The following is an 18,825-nucleotide window of genomic DNA, read 5'->3' on the forward strand; positions in this document are numbered from 1 at the left end:
TTTACAATAACAAGACAGCACAATTGGCTATTTGAAGCCCTTCCACATAATACTACATTTTTTGTAGTTAACATACAAACTGTTGTTTAGTAAGGTTTTATGTTTGAAGGTTAAGGTCACTTGAGGGTCAAAGTCATTTATATAAAAGTAAGATTGTAGGTCTTGCCACAAGATTTGTTGAGTGTGAGTATGAACTAAATGGGGTCATTATGTGGGCTGTAGGACAAAAATGTTCATTATTAAGGTTTTAAGTTTGAAGATGGTCATTAGGTTCAAGGTCATTTATATATATCTATAGGTCAGTTTGTAGGTTTTCCAGATGACTATGAACTAAATGGGGTTATTATGTGGGCTGTAGGACCAAAAATGTTGAGTATGAGTATGGTCTAAATGGGGTCATTAATGTGGGCTGTAGGCAATCTGGTCAAGCAGATGGACGAACGGACAGTTCAATCGCTATACGCCGGGGGGAAGGAGAAGGATAAAAATGTTGTATCTTTAAATACTGAACACGAAAATCAACATTTAATTTGAACTATAGTTGTGCTAACTAAATCAGCCATATAAGACTTACCCGAAGGTAAATTCTTCCGGATTTGTCACTGAAAATGTTGGTACATTCAATACTTCGTTCAGCTCCATCGCCTGTTTTTAACTGTAGTGACGCATTTCTCTCTAGGTAGATCTCATCAAAATAGTAATCAGTTTTCTCTGAATTATCGCTGTTATATTCATCAAGGATATATTGATGATCCCATGACCTTTCTTTGTTGTCAATGTGTAACTGCTCATATTTGCGAGAATTCCTACAATAGAAGAATGTCATTTTATGTTAAAAAGTCTAAATCTTAAAACATGTGTCTCATAGTACAAAAGCATACATATGGCCTTACAACATCAGGCCTATATCCATTGTCCTATGGTATCCAATTTTCAATAAAACAAAAGAAAACTAGAAATATGCTAAATGAAATGGTTGCCCACTAACACCATTAAGTTCATTCCTTCATGAAGCATTATGGTAGTTCTGCCTGTTATGATGTGAAATTTCTTTTCACTGTGGAATTTGATTAAACCCTGATTTTTTCAAAACTTCAGAATATACATATAGAAAATTCAGCAAATAAAAACATATATTCCTGCACTTGATTTTTTGCTAAACTGATTTAAAACATTTGAATCACACAAGTTTTCATAATGGTGTGTCTATGGGAAAAATCATAATATTAACAACATTTTCGAAACAGATTTTTTTCAACAATGCTTACAGTCATAAACAGAAATACAGTTTAAAATATGGTGAAAATATTAAAATGAAACAGGTCTGTGTGCTTGTTTTTGTGATATTTACTCATGATTAAAAGGGTCCACATATTAAATGCCGATTTAAAGGGACTAACCCAAACATTTTAGGGGAAAAATAATTTTCTCAAAATCCATAAAAAGAGAGCACTCTGAAAGTGACTAGTAGTAAAAATTTATTGACCTAAGATTTTTGCAAGACGTTCCTATATTTGATAACCATAACCATTGCAATGCTTTTAAAATATGCAGAAAAATCACATTCTTCCTGCATTTTTATCAGTATCTAATTTTTATTATTACCCAGTTTATCATTTTTCTGTGTCATATATGAGCCGTGCCATAAGAAAACCAACATAATGGCTTTGCGACCAGCATGGATCTAGACCAGCTTGCGCATCCGCGCAGTCTGGTCAGGATCCATGCTGTTCGCTAATGGTTTCTCTAATTGTAATAGGCTTTGAAAGCAAACAGCATGGATCCTGACCAGACTGGGCAGAAGCCCAGGCTGGTCTGGATCCATACTGGTTGCAAAGCCACTATGTTGGTTGTCTCATGACCCAGCTCAAATACATATTATACCAAACTTGACTAAAATGAACATGTTGAATAATTTCCCTCAAACTGAAAGGCATTATTTGGAATTATTTCACAATTTTATTTCCCAATTTGTTTTAACATCATACTTTATCTTTAGGAAGATAGTAACATTTCAGCTATAACAGATAGACTCAACGATTGCTATCTATTCATAAACAATTTGCATTTTCATACACAAAGTCCAAACTTTATCCTACGCTATCCAGAGAAATGACATTACGCCATCACTTCTGGTTTATCAAACATGCAGAACACCCTCAAGGGTGTTAATATTTAGACAGGATGAACATATTATTGAATGGAAATACCTTCTTGAAAAGTTATCCAACATTCTGAACAACTTACAAAGAATTTTAAGCTCCTACAGAAGCAATCTTGTTCATTATATAGTGACCATAACCAATCAAGAAGAAAAAAAAATGTAAGTGTAAGAAAATGCTGTCTACATATATTTACAATTCTGACTAAACAGTGAAAACACACTTGCATTACTAGAGCCATCATCCCCATTATCAAACTCCAGGGACACACTTAATGTTACTTTATTATGGTTAAATGTGAAACAAGTTCTACAACTCATATTAATCAATCTTGACACATCATTCCTGTATGAGAGAAAAGAAGTAAGCTTAATCAGCACAAAGCAGGGGTTCTACTGGTATCATTTTTTTCATCTTTGATATGATATGGCCTAGGATCAAACCCATGACCTCTCGCACTCAAGAGTGGATGCTCTACCACTAGTCTCTAAGTTATATCTTGCAATAAGGGCTGTGTATTCAACAGAAAACTAGAAATGTGCCCATGGGACACAGATGTCCCCACTACATGAAAAAGGACACAATTTTTTTCCTAATCAGAGGCCATAACTCCTACAATACTGAATGAATCCAGAGGCCCCCAACTGCACATGCTGACCAAAATTCCTGTAAACTTTGGTGACTCTTGGTCAAATACTTTTGGAGCTACTCGCAACACAACTTTAAAATGACCAATTTTTAACTAAGTCAGGTGCATAACTCCTACATGACTGAATGAATCCGGACGCAAAACCCCAGGTGCACAATTACACATGCTGACAAACATTCCTGTAAAGTTTTGTGACCCTACGTAAATAACTGTTTGTTTTGAGTTACATGACAAAAATGATATTATTATCTAATAATTGTGAGTTGGAACTTGAGCTATCACTGAAGGTGATAAATATACCCCCTGCACGCACTGACACAGTACATTACAATCTGACACTAACAAGACTGCATAATTATGTGGACTGTATGTATAAAGACTCTATGTATATAGTATAGTAACAAAAAAACAAAGTCCCATAACTCTGCAGAATATTTTTCTGAAAGAACCTAACATGCACAAGTAAGGTTGGTACTGATCACGTGTGAAGTTTTATTAAATTGTGTGCAAGGGTTTGGGAGATTATGTGCGCACAAGATTGCATATGCAGACTATGTATATAGTATAGTAACAAAAATCAAAATCCTGTAACTCTGCAATTTTTTTTCTCTGAAAGAACCTTACATGCACCATGCACAAATACTGTTGTTACTGATCATTTGTGTGAAGTTCATTGCAATCTGACACACACAAGACTGCATAATTATGTGGACTGTATGTATAAAGACACTATGTATATAGTATAGTAACAAAAAACAAAGTCCCATATCTCTGCATTTTTTTTTCTGAAAGAACCTAACATGCACCATGCACAACTACTGTTGTTACTGACCACCTGTCTGAAGTTTTATTAAATTGTGTCAAGGGGATGAGGAGGGTTGGTAAGCGTAAGATTGTGTCTACAGAAGAACAGACAGACGGAACAGACAATCTGAAACCAGTATACCCTCCAGGGTATAAAAATGTATCTATTTCTTAAAATTGCAAAAAGGGAACTATTGATATAATGCACTGCCTGTCTTAGTTTACCAAGATTATAAATTTGTTTTGATTTTAAGATACAGTAAAATTCACTTGTAGAGAATTAGGTTAAAATAAAATATCGGTTATGAGGAACTCATTTTTCTCGCCAGATTTTGCTCCTACACATTTACATGAAAAACACACCAATATAACAAACTGAGATATAACAAAAAGCTGGTTATATTGAACATATTTCTCTGTGCAAACATGACATTTTTCTCATTTATAACAAACTTAGTCTGTAATTTCAAGATTTGCTGCCATTTGTAACACACTTAAGTATACCAACATACAAGTAGCTTAAATATATTAGACTAAAGTTCAAGTTTGAAAATAATTATGGACAATTACTCATTACCACCTACCTACATGCTTAGTTTGAAGTAAATACCTTGCATGGTTATTTAGTAATGCTCCTGACAAAAAAAAATATGATGGACATTTTGACCTTTAATCTCAATTTGTGACTGACCTTTGACCTACAGAGCCCTGTTCAAATGCTCTGCACATTCTCTCATAGCCGTCTACCTTTACGCCAAGTTTAAAGTCAATGCCTTTAATAGTTATAAAGTTATGCTCCAGACACAAATTATGGCAGACAGACGGATGGTGTATAAAAATTATAAATTATGCTTATTTTGTGTTTAGACAGCATCACTGATAGTATCCATACATTCAAGCAGGAATCTGATTTGTATCAATAGAAACCTGAATATTAAATTTATACCGATATACCAGTAAACTGACTGAGCCCTTCTTGCAAACCATATACATTCTGTGTAAATTTTATTATCTGCTCACGAAATGAGGCTTCCAATTTATCAACAGCTCACACTTTTGTATTTTGTGTTCATGGACTTTCTAATATTTTAACTAACCTGACATCTTTTATATACACTGATCCTGGTCCTCCTTCAGAAAGATAGCTGTCTGCAATAGCATCTCCACCCAGGGACTCATAAGTTCCAAAGAAGTAGATTTCTGTGTCTAGGTACACAGCAATTCTGCCTCCAGCCCCACCAAAGTAGCCATCTCCCCCTAGTGACTGTAACACTCCATAACCCTCAAGGTTGTAGGATCTGAAATAGGTCAAAAACTTGATAAAATGTCTCTAATACTAAGTAGGGATGTTGGGGAAAAGAAAAGTTTCAAGAAAAAGACAAAACAACTACAGCTTTCATTAAAGGCAATTAATACCTCAAGACATTGCTTTGATACAGGGAAAGTGAAACGTGTGATTAAGACCTTTGACCTTATAAGTATGACATTGACAATGGAACTTATGATCTTGTAGGCAGTGTAACTAAAAATACAAACTTCATGTAGGAACTATCTAATTTAGATATATGTGCAGTTACCCTTACAGAAGCAAGCCTCTGTGGCGTACATGCTGCGTATTTGCTGTGTATATGCCGCGAACACAGTAGTACGCCAGAGTAGTACATTTTACATACACCGCATGCCGCGTACATGCCGCGTACTATTTCGACGAGTACACAGCATGTACGCAGGAGGTCACTAGTACACTTCAAGTACGCAGCACAGACTCTGAAAATTTAAGGAGTACACTGCATGTACGCTGGAGGGACTTGTACAAGAAAATAGTACACTGCATGTACACCGCAGATACTTCGAAATTTATAACACTTATATTTAGTTGCATTAAAGTTGTTTCCCCTTGATGCAGTTACGCCATTTTCTTCAGATGTTTACCAAATTACATGCTACAAAAATTGATTTATTTCATTGAAAAGTGGATGATGAAAAGCATACTAATTTATTTGATAACATCAATCTACATTATTTTGGTAAGGGTAAATACTTATTGATGCATGTCACTTATCTTTTTTCTGTTTTTTTTCTGTCCAAATGATCAGCATTTGCATAAGAAAGTTGGTGGGGTAAGGAATTTACATTATCACAGCAGTTTCGCCACAAGAGTACACAGCATGTATGCAGCAGGAGTACACAGCATGTACGCCGCAGGACTCGGGCCAGGAGTACACAGAATGTACACCGCAGGAGTACACAGCATGTACGCCGCAGGGGTAGTACACCGCAGGCTCATTTGCATGTGAAAAGTGTATGTGCCGCGTACATGCTGTGTACTATTTCCCGCATACTAAATTCCTCCAGCGTACATCCTGTGTACTATGTAGTCCACAGCATGTACGCAGCAAGTAGTACGCGGCAGAGCTCATTTGCATGTCAAAAGTGTACTACAAACGTACTATCGGTGTATGTGCAGTGTATATCCTGCGTACTATTTAAAGCCCTTGATTTCAGTACACATCATGTACGCATCATATACGCTGTATGTACACAGCAGATAGATAGATAGATTTATTTCGATAATTGAGCAAAACATAACATAGTTACAATACATGCATATAATAAAATTTATAATCAAATATAAAAGTTGTCATATGAAGTAATGTGTTATGAACTATGTCAGTCACATCAATATCAAGGATGACACAAGAAAAAGAAAAAAATCTCTTATTTCTATTGTGGTCCTTGGTACCAATGGTCTGACATAGAGAGGCATGAAACATTAACATGAATATATATAAAAAAATTACTGAGTTCATTATTATAAAATAACGTATATGTTATGCATATGTAATTATAATTGCTCAATTTCAGCAAGAGTATGCAGCAGGCCTTCTTCTTCTGTAAGGGTAACTGCATCAAAGTATGTAGACTGAAAAAATTATTAAATATCAATTTCTGAAAAAGAGTTATTTGAGCTGAAAAAAAAATGATCTCGGGTGAAATATTTGGAAAAAATGGAGACAACTCAGCTAAGACTTTATGGTAGGCTTAGGTGCTATTGACCTAGAACCTCATGTAAACTATGCACTTTTTACCTCTAGTCAGGGATTTATTATTTCAGTTTTACGGGGCATCAACACAGTATAGGTTATATGGCGCCAAACAGGACTACAAATTTTGGTTCCACATCTCATTTACATCGAAATAAAAACATGAGGTATGGAATCAAAATTTGCATACCTGCTGGAATCACAGAGTTACAGCAAAACCAAGTGTTAAAACCCTATTAGTCGCCTGTTACGATCATGCAAGGGTAAGGCAGTGGTTCCAATTCTTTTCATACATAGATCGTCCCAGAACCACATGGGGCTCTAGGCAGGGAAAAAGCATGCATAATTGCCACATGGATTAGCAAACTGAATAGAACACTAGAGATGCTTTTGAGACTAGAAATGTGTCCATGGGACACAGATGCCCCGACTACATGACAAAAGACACAGATCAACATTCCTGTAAACTTTGGTGCCTCTAGGTCAAATACTTTTGGAGCTACGCGCAACACAACATTAAAATGACCAATTTCAACTAAGTCAGGGGCCATAACTCCTACAAAACTGAATGAATCCGGACGCGAAACTGCAGGTGCACAACTGCACATGCTGACCAACATTCCTGTAAACTTTGGTAACTCTAGGTCAAATACTTTTGGAGCTATGTGCGACACAACATTAAAATGACCAATTTTTTACTAAGTCAGGGGCCATAACTCCTACACGACTGAATGAATCCAGATGCGAAACCCCAGGTGCACAACTACATATGCTGACCAACATTCCTGTAAAGTTTTGTGACTCTATGTCAAATACTTTTTGAGCTAGGCACGACACAACACTAAAATGACCAATTTTTACAAAGTCAGGGGCCATAACTCCTACATGACTGAATGAATCTGGACGCGAAACCGCAGGTGCACAACTACACATCCTGACCAACATTCCTGTAAAGTTTCGTGACTCTACGTTAAACACTTTTAGAGCTAGGCGCGACACAACACTAAAATGACCAATTTTTACAAAGTCAGGGGCCATAACTCCTACTCGACTGAATGAATCCAGACGCGAAACCCCAGGTGCACAACCACACATGCTGACAAACATTTCTGTAAAGTTTTGTGACTCTATGTCAAATACATTTTGGAGCTAGGTGCGACACAACATTCTCGGAAGGAAGGACAGACGGATGGACAAGAGCAAATCTATATGCCCCCACCACTCATGGGGGGGGGGGGGGGGGGGGGCACAAAAATGTGGCCTCTAGAGTGTTCACAAGATTTTCCTTTGATCTGGCCTACTGACCTAGTTTTTGACCCAACATGACCCAGTTTCGAACTTGACCTAGAGATCATCAAGACTAACATTCTGACCAAGTTTCATAAAGACTGGGTCACAAATGTGGCCTCTAGAGTTTTCACAAGGCAAATGTTGATGGACGACGTACAATGAACAGTCACAATAGCTAACCTTGAGCACTTTGTGCTCTGGTGCGCTAAATAAAGAAAAAAAAAATTCTAAGTCCACACAAAAGTCCTGACCAGATAGATATAGGTCAAAATACACCTCAAAATTGGATGTAACATGCATTTTGTACTACAGAAAAGCGATTTTTCCCTACGACTAGTAATGAAAAAGTTACAATATAAGCTATTTATAGTAACAACAAAGGGAAGTAATTCTAAAGAAGGGACACTCCATCTCATGATGGTGTACAATTGTGCCAAGTTACATCAAAATCCCTCCATGCATAAAGAAGAAATGCTCCGGACAGTCGTTCTTGCATCTGACATTTGGCCTCTAAGTGTGACCTTGACCTTAGACCTATGGGACTTGTTTCTTGTGCATGACACTTTGTCTCATGGTGGTGAACATTTGTGCCAAGTTATATCAAAATCCCTCCATGCATGACGAAGAAATGCTCCGGACAAAGTTTTCATTCTTGTATCCTTTGACCTCTAAGTGTAACCTTGATCTTAGGGACCTGGTTCTTGTGCATGACACTCTGTCTCATGATGGTGAACAATTCTGCCAAGTTATATAAAAATCCCTCCATGCATGAAGAAGATATGCTCCGGACAAAGTCATTCTTGAATTTGACCTTTGACCTCTATGTGTGACCTTGACCTTAGACCTAGGGACCTGGTTCTTGCACATGACATTCCGTCTCATGACGGTGAACAATTGCGTCAAGTTTCATCAAAATCCCTCCATGCATGAAGAAGATATGCTCTGGACAAAATCTGTGGACGCTGCATACCCGCCCATCTTTGTTTGTTTGTTTGTTTTGGGTTTAACGCCTAACCAGTGTTCCTGGATTCTGTCCCAGTACAAACCTGTTCTCCGCAAGTAACTGCCAACTTCCCCACATGAATTATCAGAGGTAGAGGACGAATGATTTCAGACACAATGTCTTTTATCAAATCGTCATGGAGAACATACGCCCCGCCGAGCATCGAACTCGCGACCCCGTGATCTGTAGACCAACGCTCTCCCTGCCCGCCCATCTGCCCACCAGGGGCGTTCCCATAATACGTGACATTTTTCAAACGTGCATATAAAAAGTATAAATCATAGATGACAGAGTAATGGACTGGACATGAAATTGTGGACGGACGAACGGACAGAATGATGGAAAGACCGACAGAATGACGGATGGACGGAAAAACGCATTCCTATAGTCCCCGAAACTGGTTTTCAACCAGTAGGGGACTAATAACAAAGATTGCAGCGCTTAATGAGCTGTAAATCTAACAGTATTAGCAGTCACAATTGGTGCGTCAAAACATATACCCCATAATTTCTTATGTATGGACAATACTTTTTATCTTGGGGTATATCAATTCGAACAATACAGTTATGAATTATCTAGTACAGATGTGCAGCCTATCAACCAAAACAAGCAATTTTCATAAAACAGACATGAATGTTCTTACTCAATGTAGACTGTACCACCACTCCCTCCACCAGAGTCATCTCCCCCATGAGATCCATCTGCTGATATTGTACCATCCACAAGCAAGTCTGTAGCAATCTGTATCAAATACAATATTTATTGCAGCAAGATAATTACGTATTCAAATTGTTTTTACAGCTGCTGTTATATTCTGGCCGAAAACTCATATATCAAAGAACAGTTCAAGAAGATGATCTTTGATTATGCTGAAGTGATTTCTTCCTATGTCTATGTGAAAAGAAATTTTAAGTTGAGTGAGTGAGTTGGGTCTTACGGCGAATCAACACAAAATGGTCATATAGTGCAATTTTAAGTTGAATCCTCACAAAAATGTAATTTTATTCATAACAAATTCTCTGATCAAAGTCAAAATGATCCCAGAAAGAGCACTGGTGTCACTGAGAATGTTTACTTTGGCTATGTAAATTCTGCACAAAGCAACTTCTACACATTGATTATGCTACTAACTTTCTTGACCTCCAAATTATTAGGGCTGTAACAAGTACTTGGGTATTTGAATATTCATGATCCTGTGGCAGAAAATTGTGTATGAGAATTTATTGCTGGCATATTTGTTGGAACTTAACTTTAAAACTAAATTAAACTAACATGTATGTGTTGGCATTTTACACATCAAAAATGAAAGAACCTTTCTATGATGTCTCACTGTGGAGCTTGTATATCAGCCCACCTTTTACAACAACTAAAATTCAAACCTAGATATGTGCAGTAACTGCATAAAAAGGTTTTCCCCAAAATATAAAATAACTTTTATCATGAAATGTAATACTATTATTATTCCATACTTGACTATAATGTAACAAGAAATCATACAACAGGTATAGGTCTCTATTCATTAATTTCACAATCAACGTGAATTGTTGTTCTATTTTAGAAGTTGTTATTAAAACAGATCAGTTCATGAGTGGCAATCCATTTCTATACAAATTACAACAATCTGAACTATTTTCAGAACTAATATTGATTGAATATAACCTCTAACTTTAAAACATGAACAAATGTCAATATGTTAAAAGCACCGTCATGCTTTGCCCTGAATTTAATTTGTGCTTGAAAATTACTTTTGTTTTGATTTTATATGCGAAACATATAAAATCGCTCCTCTGCCTTTCCCTTACAGTACTTCAGAAGAAACAAAAAAAACCAACCCTTTAACAGTATAGGTTTGAATTTAACAATGACAATTTCTCTTAATCAGAGACCCTTTCCAGGAGTTCAAATTTCAAGAAACTGAGTTGAGATTGAGTTTGTTACTCATTGAAATGGTATTGGATACACACAGCAATGAAGAGTTGTTTTCTAACTAATATTTCAGTACATATCATTTGGAGCAGATCTATGTGCTTGACGATCATTGAGATGTGTCATTTTGGTTTGTTTGCACATGAAGAACTACACTCAGAACTATCATTTTGAAAGCTCTGAAAAAAAGTCATCTATCAAAGTTGCTTCCCCATGTCTAATTGAAAGAATAAACCAAGTTTGATCTAGATCTTAAAACTAATCCTTTAAAACTTCTATGACAGCTGGAACACACTGTTGCTTTTTACAACTTTTTATATTATAAGGACATTTAAAAATGTTTTCTCTTGGTTATTTAACAATTTTATTTTTGTACTAACATGTTAGTTATATCTGTACATCTAAAACAAAGATGTCTGAAATATAATGATTTATACTCAAACTACATAAACTGGCTTGATACACCATGATTAGAACAATATTCTCAATTTCATTGCAGGTAACATAAATAGAAGTAATGGAAAGTATAAGTCTGGTGTAATCGAGCCTGGAGTCTGATTGTTAATAGTAAAGTTTACTGGATATCTAAACACTATGGTATTTAGAAGCTAAACCTATGGAACAAAAACTATTTTCACTTCAATAAATAGTAAATTGTAAATCTATATACTTAATTTCGGATTATTTGTGATTAAGCCTAAACCATTGTATAAACCATGTTTATTACATAAACAACAATAAAACTAGTATCAGATTTTTGACACAAAATGAAATGAAGAGTCAAACTTTGCATTTTTCTGTCAATTTAAACTAACTAACTAACTGTGACAAAATCTGGTAATGGTATTGAATAGATACATGTTTAGCCATCTAGGTGTCCCAAGTTAGAAAAAACTGTCACATTTCGAAGTGTGGCCTAAACTTAAAAAGAACTTATAATGTGCTGGAGCTGCATTCCTTACATTTTTGGCAAACTTTAGGAACATATCCCCACTGGAACTTGATTTCCTCAAATGTCTGTATCTTAAGTAATACAGAATATAGAAACCTTTAAAATAAGGCAACTACCTTGAGGCTTATGAATCCACCACCACTGCCACCTTGGCTACTCAGACCGTGACCTCCTCTACTACCTCTGTTTTCTGGTGCATAAAGACTTCCATAAAAGTTTCCACCTTCTGTTATCAAAGTATCCTCTGATGCATAAAATCCTGAAAATTTAAAACAAGTTTACAGACAATAACTTGAAAGAAGCTGTTCCAGTTGCTATTATTTCTTGCATATTTGTATTTTAAGCTAAATTTCATGCATAATCTATATGAACAATATTCATTCACAAATCAGAGAATATCATCTGTAAAGGATCAGTAGTCAGCTGTTGATCAATCTATATGAACAATATTCATTCACAAATCAGAGAATATCATCTGTAAAGGATCAGTAGTCAGCTGTTGATCCGTCAGTCAGCAGATCATTTGGTTTGTAACCAATAACTAGAGAATAACTGGTTTCATCAAGGTCAAACTTCATAGGATGATTGCCTGGGGTAGAAGATGACTTCTACTGTTTTTGAAGTCGATAGTGTTAGAAACATAAATGAAGTTTCTAATATTTGTTGTATCTGACGCTATTTATTTGACATCTGTTTGACGTCTTCAGCCACGTGATAATTTGCGGCGTTCATTGGCGTCAACGTCATAGTTTTTTATACTTCCGCCCAGACTTTGAAACGTTAACTGAACTGAACGTTACCTGTGGACATAAATTATTCTGATGAGACTTGATGAGTAAGAGACCAAATTCGGTAACTAAATACTGTTAATTTATTTAAAGCGTAATTATTGAACTCGAAGTTATGATATCGAATTTGTTAAATAACATAAAATGAATATATAGACTAAGTTTAATTTTCTGCATGATTGGATAGTGCAAGCTTTGTTGATGTGAAGTATGTTTTAAAGTACATCTGTTGTTTATATGAGTATATGTATAATTGGTGAGCGTTGTATGAATGTTGTTTGTATGTTTGTATTTGCAGAGAATCGCTATAACTAGAGAAATAAAAGAGTAAAGGCGCATCTCTTGTTTAGTCACTGAGTTGATCCAAGTCCAAGAACAGATAGATTAAAGGTCAAGGTAACAATGACTTCAACAATGGAAATTATTTCCACTCAACAAGAACTGAAGGTCATAGTCAACAATGATCAGTCTTTTATGTTGAGTAGATGAACATTATTATTTTGTGGTCAGTAGTTCAAAGGTCAAGTTCACAGTGACACTTTTAAAGAATGAAAAAGGTTTCTGCTCAATAATTCAAGAACATTGTCCCAGCCTCAAGGTTCAAAGTACTAGCCTGAACACTGGTATACAGTCATCAAATTTGTATGACAGCTGCCTCAAGTCAGAAGATGATCCCTTTTGTTTTGTGGGTCATTAGGTCATGGTCACATTGACCTCCAGCATGAAAAAATTTCTATTAACAATTTAAGAATGCTTGTGCCTAATGTTCTTTAACTTCAAAACATTATTGCCTGCGGTAAAAAAAAAGTAACAGTGACCTTGAAACTGAATTTTTTTTTAAATCATTATCTGAAGCCCTTCTGGACCTTCAAATTTATAGAATGATTGCCTGTGGTTAGCAGCCCCTGTTGTATCAGAGGTAATCTGGTGTAAAGACAGCATATAAAACAACTACTAGTGACCTCCAACAGGCCATCCTGGTAAACATACATACTTGTTTTTATATTTAAGAAGTGACGAGTATTGCAGTGGCAATACAGAAGTCCCCTACCAGTGGAAAACTTTGTTAGTGTTGGTCCCTTGTTTGATGGCAACAGATACTGTCTGAGTTATTGCAGGATCCAGATTTGCCAACAGAGAGGTAGATGGATGAAAAGACAGATGGACAATGGATATTCCATTGTTAGGGTTAAAAGCATTTATGAGCTAAGAAACAAACAAAAAATTCTACTTGAATTTTGATAGTGACCTTGACCTTCAAGCATAGATCATGTATGCAACACATTGTCTCATCATGGGGAACATTGGTGTACAGTACTAAGATAATCCCCCCCATCAATGCACATAGAAGTTATAGAGCGGAAAAAAAATTACTTGACCTTCAATAGTGACCTTGACCTTTGACCTACAACCATGAGTCATGTGAGCCACACATAGTCTAATCATGTTTTGTGTAGTAATAGTAAAATCCTTCAATGCAATTAAAAGTTATAGAGCATAAAGCTTTATACTTGACTTTCAATGGTAACTTTGACCTCTGATCGATAGGTCATGCAAACAACACAAGCAATACATTATCTGGGGAACATGTGTGAGAGTGTATATAAAAATGCTTCAAGGTATTTAGAAGCTAAGGAACAAAAACTATTTTTACTGTAATTTCAATAGTGACCTTGACCTTTGACCACCAAGCATGGGTCATGTATGTGAAATATTGACTGGTCATGAGGAACATTTGCTTGTAGCAGTAAGAAAATCCTTCAATTAATATAAAAGTTTATAATGGAGTGGAAACAAATCTTTACTCGACCATAAACAGTGACCTTGATCTTTAGCCGAGAAGCATAGATCATGTGTTGACACATTATCTCATCATGGGGAAATTTTGAGTGTAGCATAATCCATCAATGCATATAAAAGTTATGGAGTGGAAACAATATTTACTAGACCTTCAACAGTGACCTGGACTTATGACCTACAAGCATAGCCATGTATGTATATAATGTACATATTGCCCTCTAGTCACATACCAAGTTTCATTGATCTAGCTTTAATACTTATTGAGTAATTGACAGACAGATGGACAGGCGGAGGGCATTCCTATAGTCCCCTCCACTGGTAGGGGACTAATAATGCATGATGTATTTATTTAAGCATCAATGGCAGTTTATGAACAAATCAAAAATATATAGAATTTTTTATTCGACCTCCCCAATTTTTAAAAAAGACTCCACTCCTCATAATAACCAGAAATGTTTTGTAATGAAATAAAAGTTCTCAAACACATGTTTCTCTAAAAATTCTAAGGATTGTATATAAAATAAAACATTCCTGTAAATCAGTCTTTGTAAAAAATAATAAAAGATTTGAAACTGAAGGCAACTGTATTTTACTGTGTATCAACTAAGTCATTATAACATACAGTTACTGACAGCTCTGAACAATGAGCCCTACAGTACTGTAACTAACATAGTTAAACCAAGAAAAAAAGCACATATTGTATGACTTGAGTTGGACTCTTAAACACATTAGTACTAACTGGAAAATTGTTGTGAGATTAAAATATGCAATGAACAAACCTCCTCCTTTAGTTGCATAACCACCTCCAGTCCCAATATCTGTATCATTCCCTCCAACCGCATCTATACCCTGTCCGCGGTCCTCGTCTAAAGTGTCAAGAGGTCTGTAAATAGCAGATGCAGTCAGTGTTGACCCGGCCTCAAGGTTCAAGGTACTAGCCTGAATGACAATACTTTCAGCTGAAATCACAGACTGGAATCGTGCATCAATTCTGGCAATTTTCTGTATCACAGTTTGATCTGGTGCATATTTTATTTCAGACAAGCTTCTCAAGTCCAAGGTGCCTAACGTCACAGTTCCATCGGGGTCTGCATCAATTACTTGAGCTGTTGAATCCACAGAAGCAGTGTGTCCATGATCTCCAAAATACAGTAAGGTTTCAAACCCAAGGATTAAATCTGATATACCTGTCAACTGCCCTGATACATCTATGGATCTAGATTCCGTCTGTCCGTCAAGGAAAACACCTGTTCCATATACATATACAATGGATGGGAAATACACTTCTGAGTTTGCATCTATTATGAAGTTAACACCAGTTAAAAAGGCATTCCTCATTGATGGTCTATATTCTATTTTATGAGTTTGACCTTCATGTATATGGATTAATCCCGTGCCATCACTGTAAACATTTTCAATCTCTAACTTTGTATTTCTCCCATCATCTGCTAAATGAAGTGAGGCTTTTTTCTCTAAATGAACTTCATTGAAGAAATGGTCAGTAAAACTTTCATCTATTGTTGCATATTTATCATGTGGCCTTCCTTGATTGTTAAGTAGTAATCGTTTATAGGATTTCCCATATCTTTTATCCTCCAAGTACACTGTGCCCCCTCCTGCACTCAGACTGTCATCAGATCCAGCACCCCCATATACTTGATAGGACCCATCAAATTCTATCTGTAGAGAACAGTTTACTGCAACTCTTCCTGCTGCTCCACCACCACTGTTTCCCTTTCCTTCTCCTCCAAAAGCTGCTATATAACCATATCCTTCAAATTCATAGACCTCAATCCAAACACTACCTCCACTTCCTCCCCCTCCATAATCATCGGCTCTTTCCCCATTTGCAGAAATTGTACCATCATTAATGAGCAGATTTCCTACTTGTATATGGATCCAGCCACCTCCTTTGCCACCCAATTTCTCCCCAGTAGCTTGATTGTATGTCCCTCGGCTACCCTGCATTGTTGGATTGTAAAGTGAATTGTATGAGTCACCACTGACAACAATTCCATCTAAGTCTTCTGAACCACCACCAACACCACCATGACCGCTACCTCCATTTGATCCATTTCCTGGTTTCCCTGATCCTGTTGTTATATCAATGCTATCTGATTCAGATCTGTGTTCACTAGAACAGCTTAGTACACTTTCAAGCTCTAGATCAATATTGGTTGCTGTGATATCAAAGAAATCAGCGAAGATGGCAGCAGAGAATTTAACATTTATATTGCTAGCTCTTATCTTTGCACCTGTGTCAGAATCATATTCAACAATACTACCAGGCTCTTGCTGAAATGTTCCAAATGATACATAGTCAATGCCATCTATATCTGTTGCAGAGAAAGGAACAATTTTGGCATTTGATCCCATCCTCATCTTTCTGTTTGAGGCTAGAAAAAGGTTTGAAACTCCCCGCAGGACACCATCTAAATCAAAAGCCACAGCTCCAAGTCCCAGGATCGTAACTGTCTCCGACATTATGAACTCACCTCCTTCATGTAATTCAATATTTACTTTTAAATTGGAATGAGCAGCAGTGTCTGTTTCAGATCTCTCTAATGTACCTTTCTGGTTGTTTTGAAGTCTCACCAATCCAGTACTGTCACCATTCACTTTTGCAATATTCAATTCTCTTGGCTGTCCGTCTTTGGTTACTTGAAGCTTAGCATTGTTGAATATGTCTACTGTATCAAAATTTAGAATCAGACTCTCCTCATTTAGTGTAGTATAGTAATCAGTTTGACCATTTTCATTGTCACATATCAATTTTTCACCGCTGTTGTCAGAAATTAAATACACAGAGCCTGGTCCACCATTGCCATGAGGTGCTGGAGAGGTTCCACCTCCTGCACTGTATGTACCCTGGTATTCATCTGACTTCATGTGAACAGCAATGTGACCTCCACTGCCTGCTCCATTTTCTTGATCAGTTGTTGAGCCACCTTTTGCTTCAATAGAACCTAAACCTTTCAAAGCAGCATTGCAGATGACATAAATACTGCCTCCAGCACCAGCACCACCTGATGCAGAATCAGCACCAGAAGATCGCAAAATTCCATCTAGTATGAGCTCATCTGTAGTAATTTTTATAACACTGCCACCTTTACCACCCTGACCACCAGAGGCTCCTGGTGTATTTGGTGTGTAAATAGTTCCGAATGGTTCTGAAGCATTACTTGTAGTATAATCTTTACCCACACCACCAGCTGATGAATGGGCACCACCATTCTTTCCAAAGCCATGAGCGGTAAGTGGAACAAGTGGGTCATCAGTTGCAGCTCTCCCATTTGTACTCAATGCAGCTTCACGTTCCAGAATAAGGGTCACTGAAACAAGGTTCACAAAATCGGCTTCCAAAACAACAAATCTTTTCATTTCCAGCGTTCCGGCAGTCATTATCAGCCCACCAGATGGTTGTATAAAATTTGATCCAGCTTTCAATTTCATAGAGGTCAGGACATATTCTCCATTTTGTCCTCTTCGGCTGTATACCCCATTACTAAAAGTTGAAGTTGAAGTTGTGTCATAACCTTTGATAGTACCATAATTTTCAACAATCAAATTATTGAAAGTACATGTGCCTTTTAAATCTAAAGTCACTCCAGCAACAGTTAAAGTTTCTGGAACATGAAGAGTTGCATTTTCTTCAATCACAAAATTAACAGTTGTTCTAAAGCTTCCAGCAACTCCTTCAACAACAGCTGCACGGACAACTTGCTCATCAGTAACATGAAGGGTACCTGTTGCATCGCCAGAAATGTCAGCTAATCTTAATTCTGTGTCTGTAGAGCCAAATATGACATTGGCATATCCTGGAATAAAACAACAATGGCTATTAGTTGATTACTGATTATCACATTGCCTAAGATTTTGATTTAATAGGGGTGTAAGGACAATCTAACCAGATTTCATGTAGATGAGGTAGAAAATCTAGCCTCTGGAGAGCTAACAAGGATTTTCATATGATCTGGCCTTGTAACCTGTTTTGTCCAAGTAGATGACCATGTGTCAATATCAAAATATATTTCATAAAGACAAATATTCTGACCAGGTTTCATATATATCAGGTAGAAAATGTTACTTCTTGATTAGTTTCAAGTTTTTTCTATGACTTGACTTTGTAACACTAAGCCTTATATTGAAGATGCTGCATTTCTGAACTTCTTAATTTCACCAAGACAAACATTCCTATTTAGTTTCATGAACACCAGGTAGAAAATATAGCCTCTTGAGTGTTAGAAAGGTTATCCCGTGATTTGACTATGTGACACAGACAGACTGACTCTGGATAAGTGTAGTTTAAAGCTTGACAGTTTTGAAAGAGATGAAAAATCTGGCCATATTTCTGAAGATTTAGTAAAAATCTGGCCTCTGGAGTGTCAAGAGTGTGTTTTTACAATC

The 18,825-nt window shown here is 36.6% G+C and overlaps 1 protein-coding gene across 1 annotated transcript in view; it reads right to left on the minus strand.

Moving 5' to 3' along the window:
• The window catches only part of LOC123528909 (uncharacterized), a 213,751-nt gene that overhangs the window by 177,505 nt on the left and 17,421 nt on the right, over positions 1-18,825 (minus strand). Inside the window, exons 7-11 of the mRNA XM_053521503.1 lie at positions 15,198-18,236; positions 11,947-12,089; positions 9,596-9,693; positions 4,713-4,913; positions 575-806 (exon numbers count right to left, since the gene is read on the minus strand). Of these exons, the coding sequence (XP_053377478.1) occupies positions 575-806; positions 4,713-4,913; positions 9,596-9,693; positions 11,947-12,089; positions 15,198-18,236 (3,713 nt within the window). The remainder of the gene's footprint in view (positions 1-574; positions 807-4,712; positions 4,914-9,595; positions 9,694-11,946; positions 12,090-15,197; positions 18,237-18,825) is intronic.

This window comes from Mercenaria mercenaria, chromosome 13 (assembly GCF_021730395.1).
Source record: "Mercenaria mercenaria strain notata chromosome 13, MADL_Memer_1, whole genome shotgun sequence".
Classification (NCBI taxonomy): domain Eukaryota; kingdom Metazoa; phylum Mollusca; class Bivalvia; order Venerida; family Veneridae; genus Mercenaria; species Mercenaria mercenaria.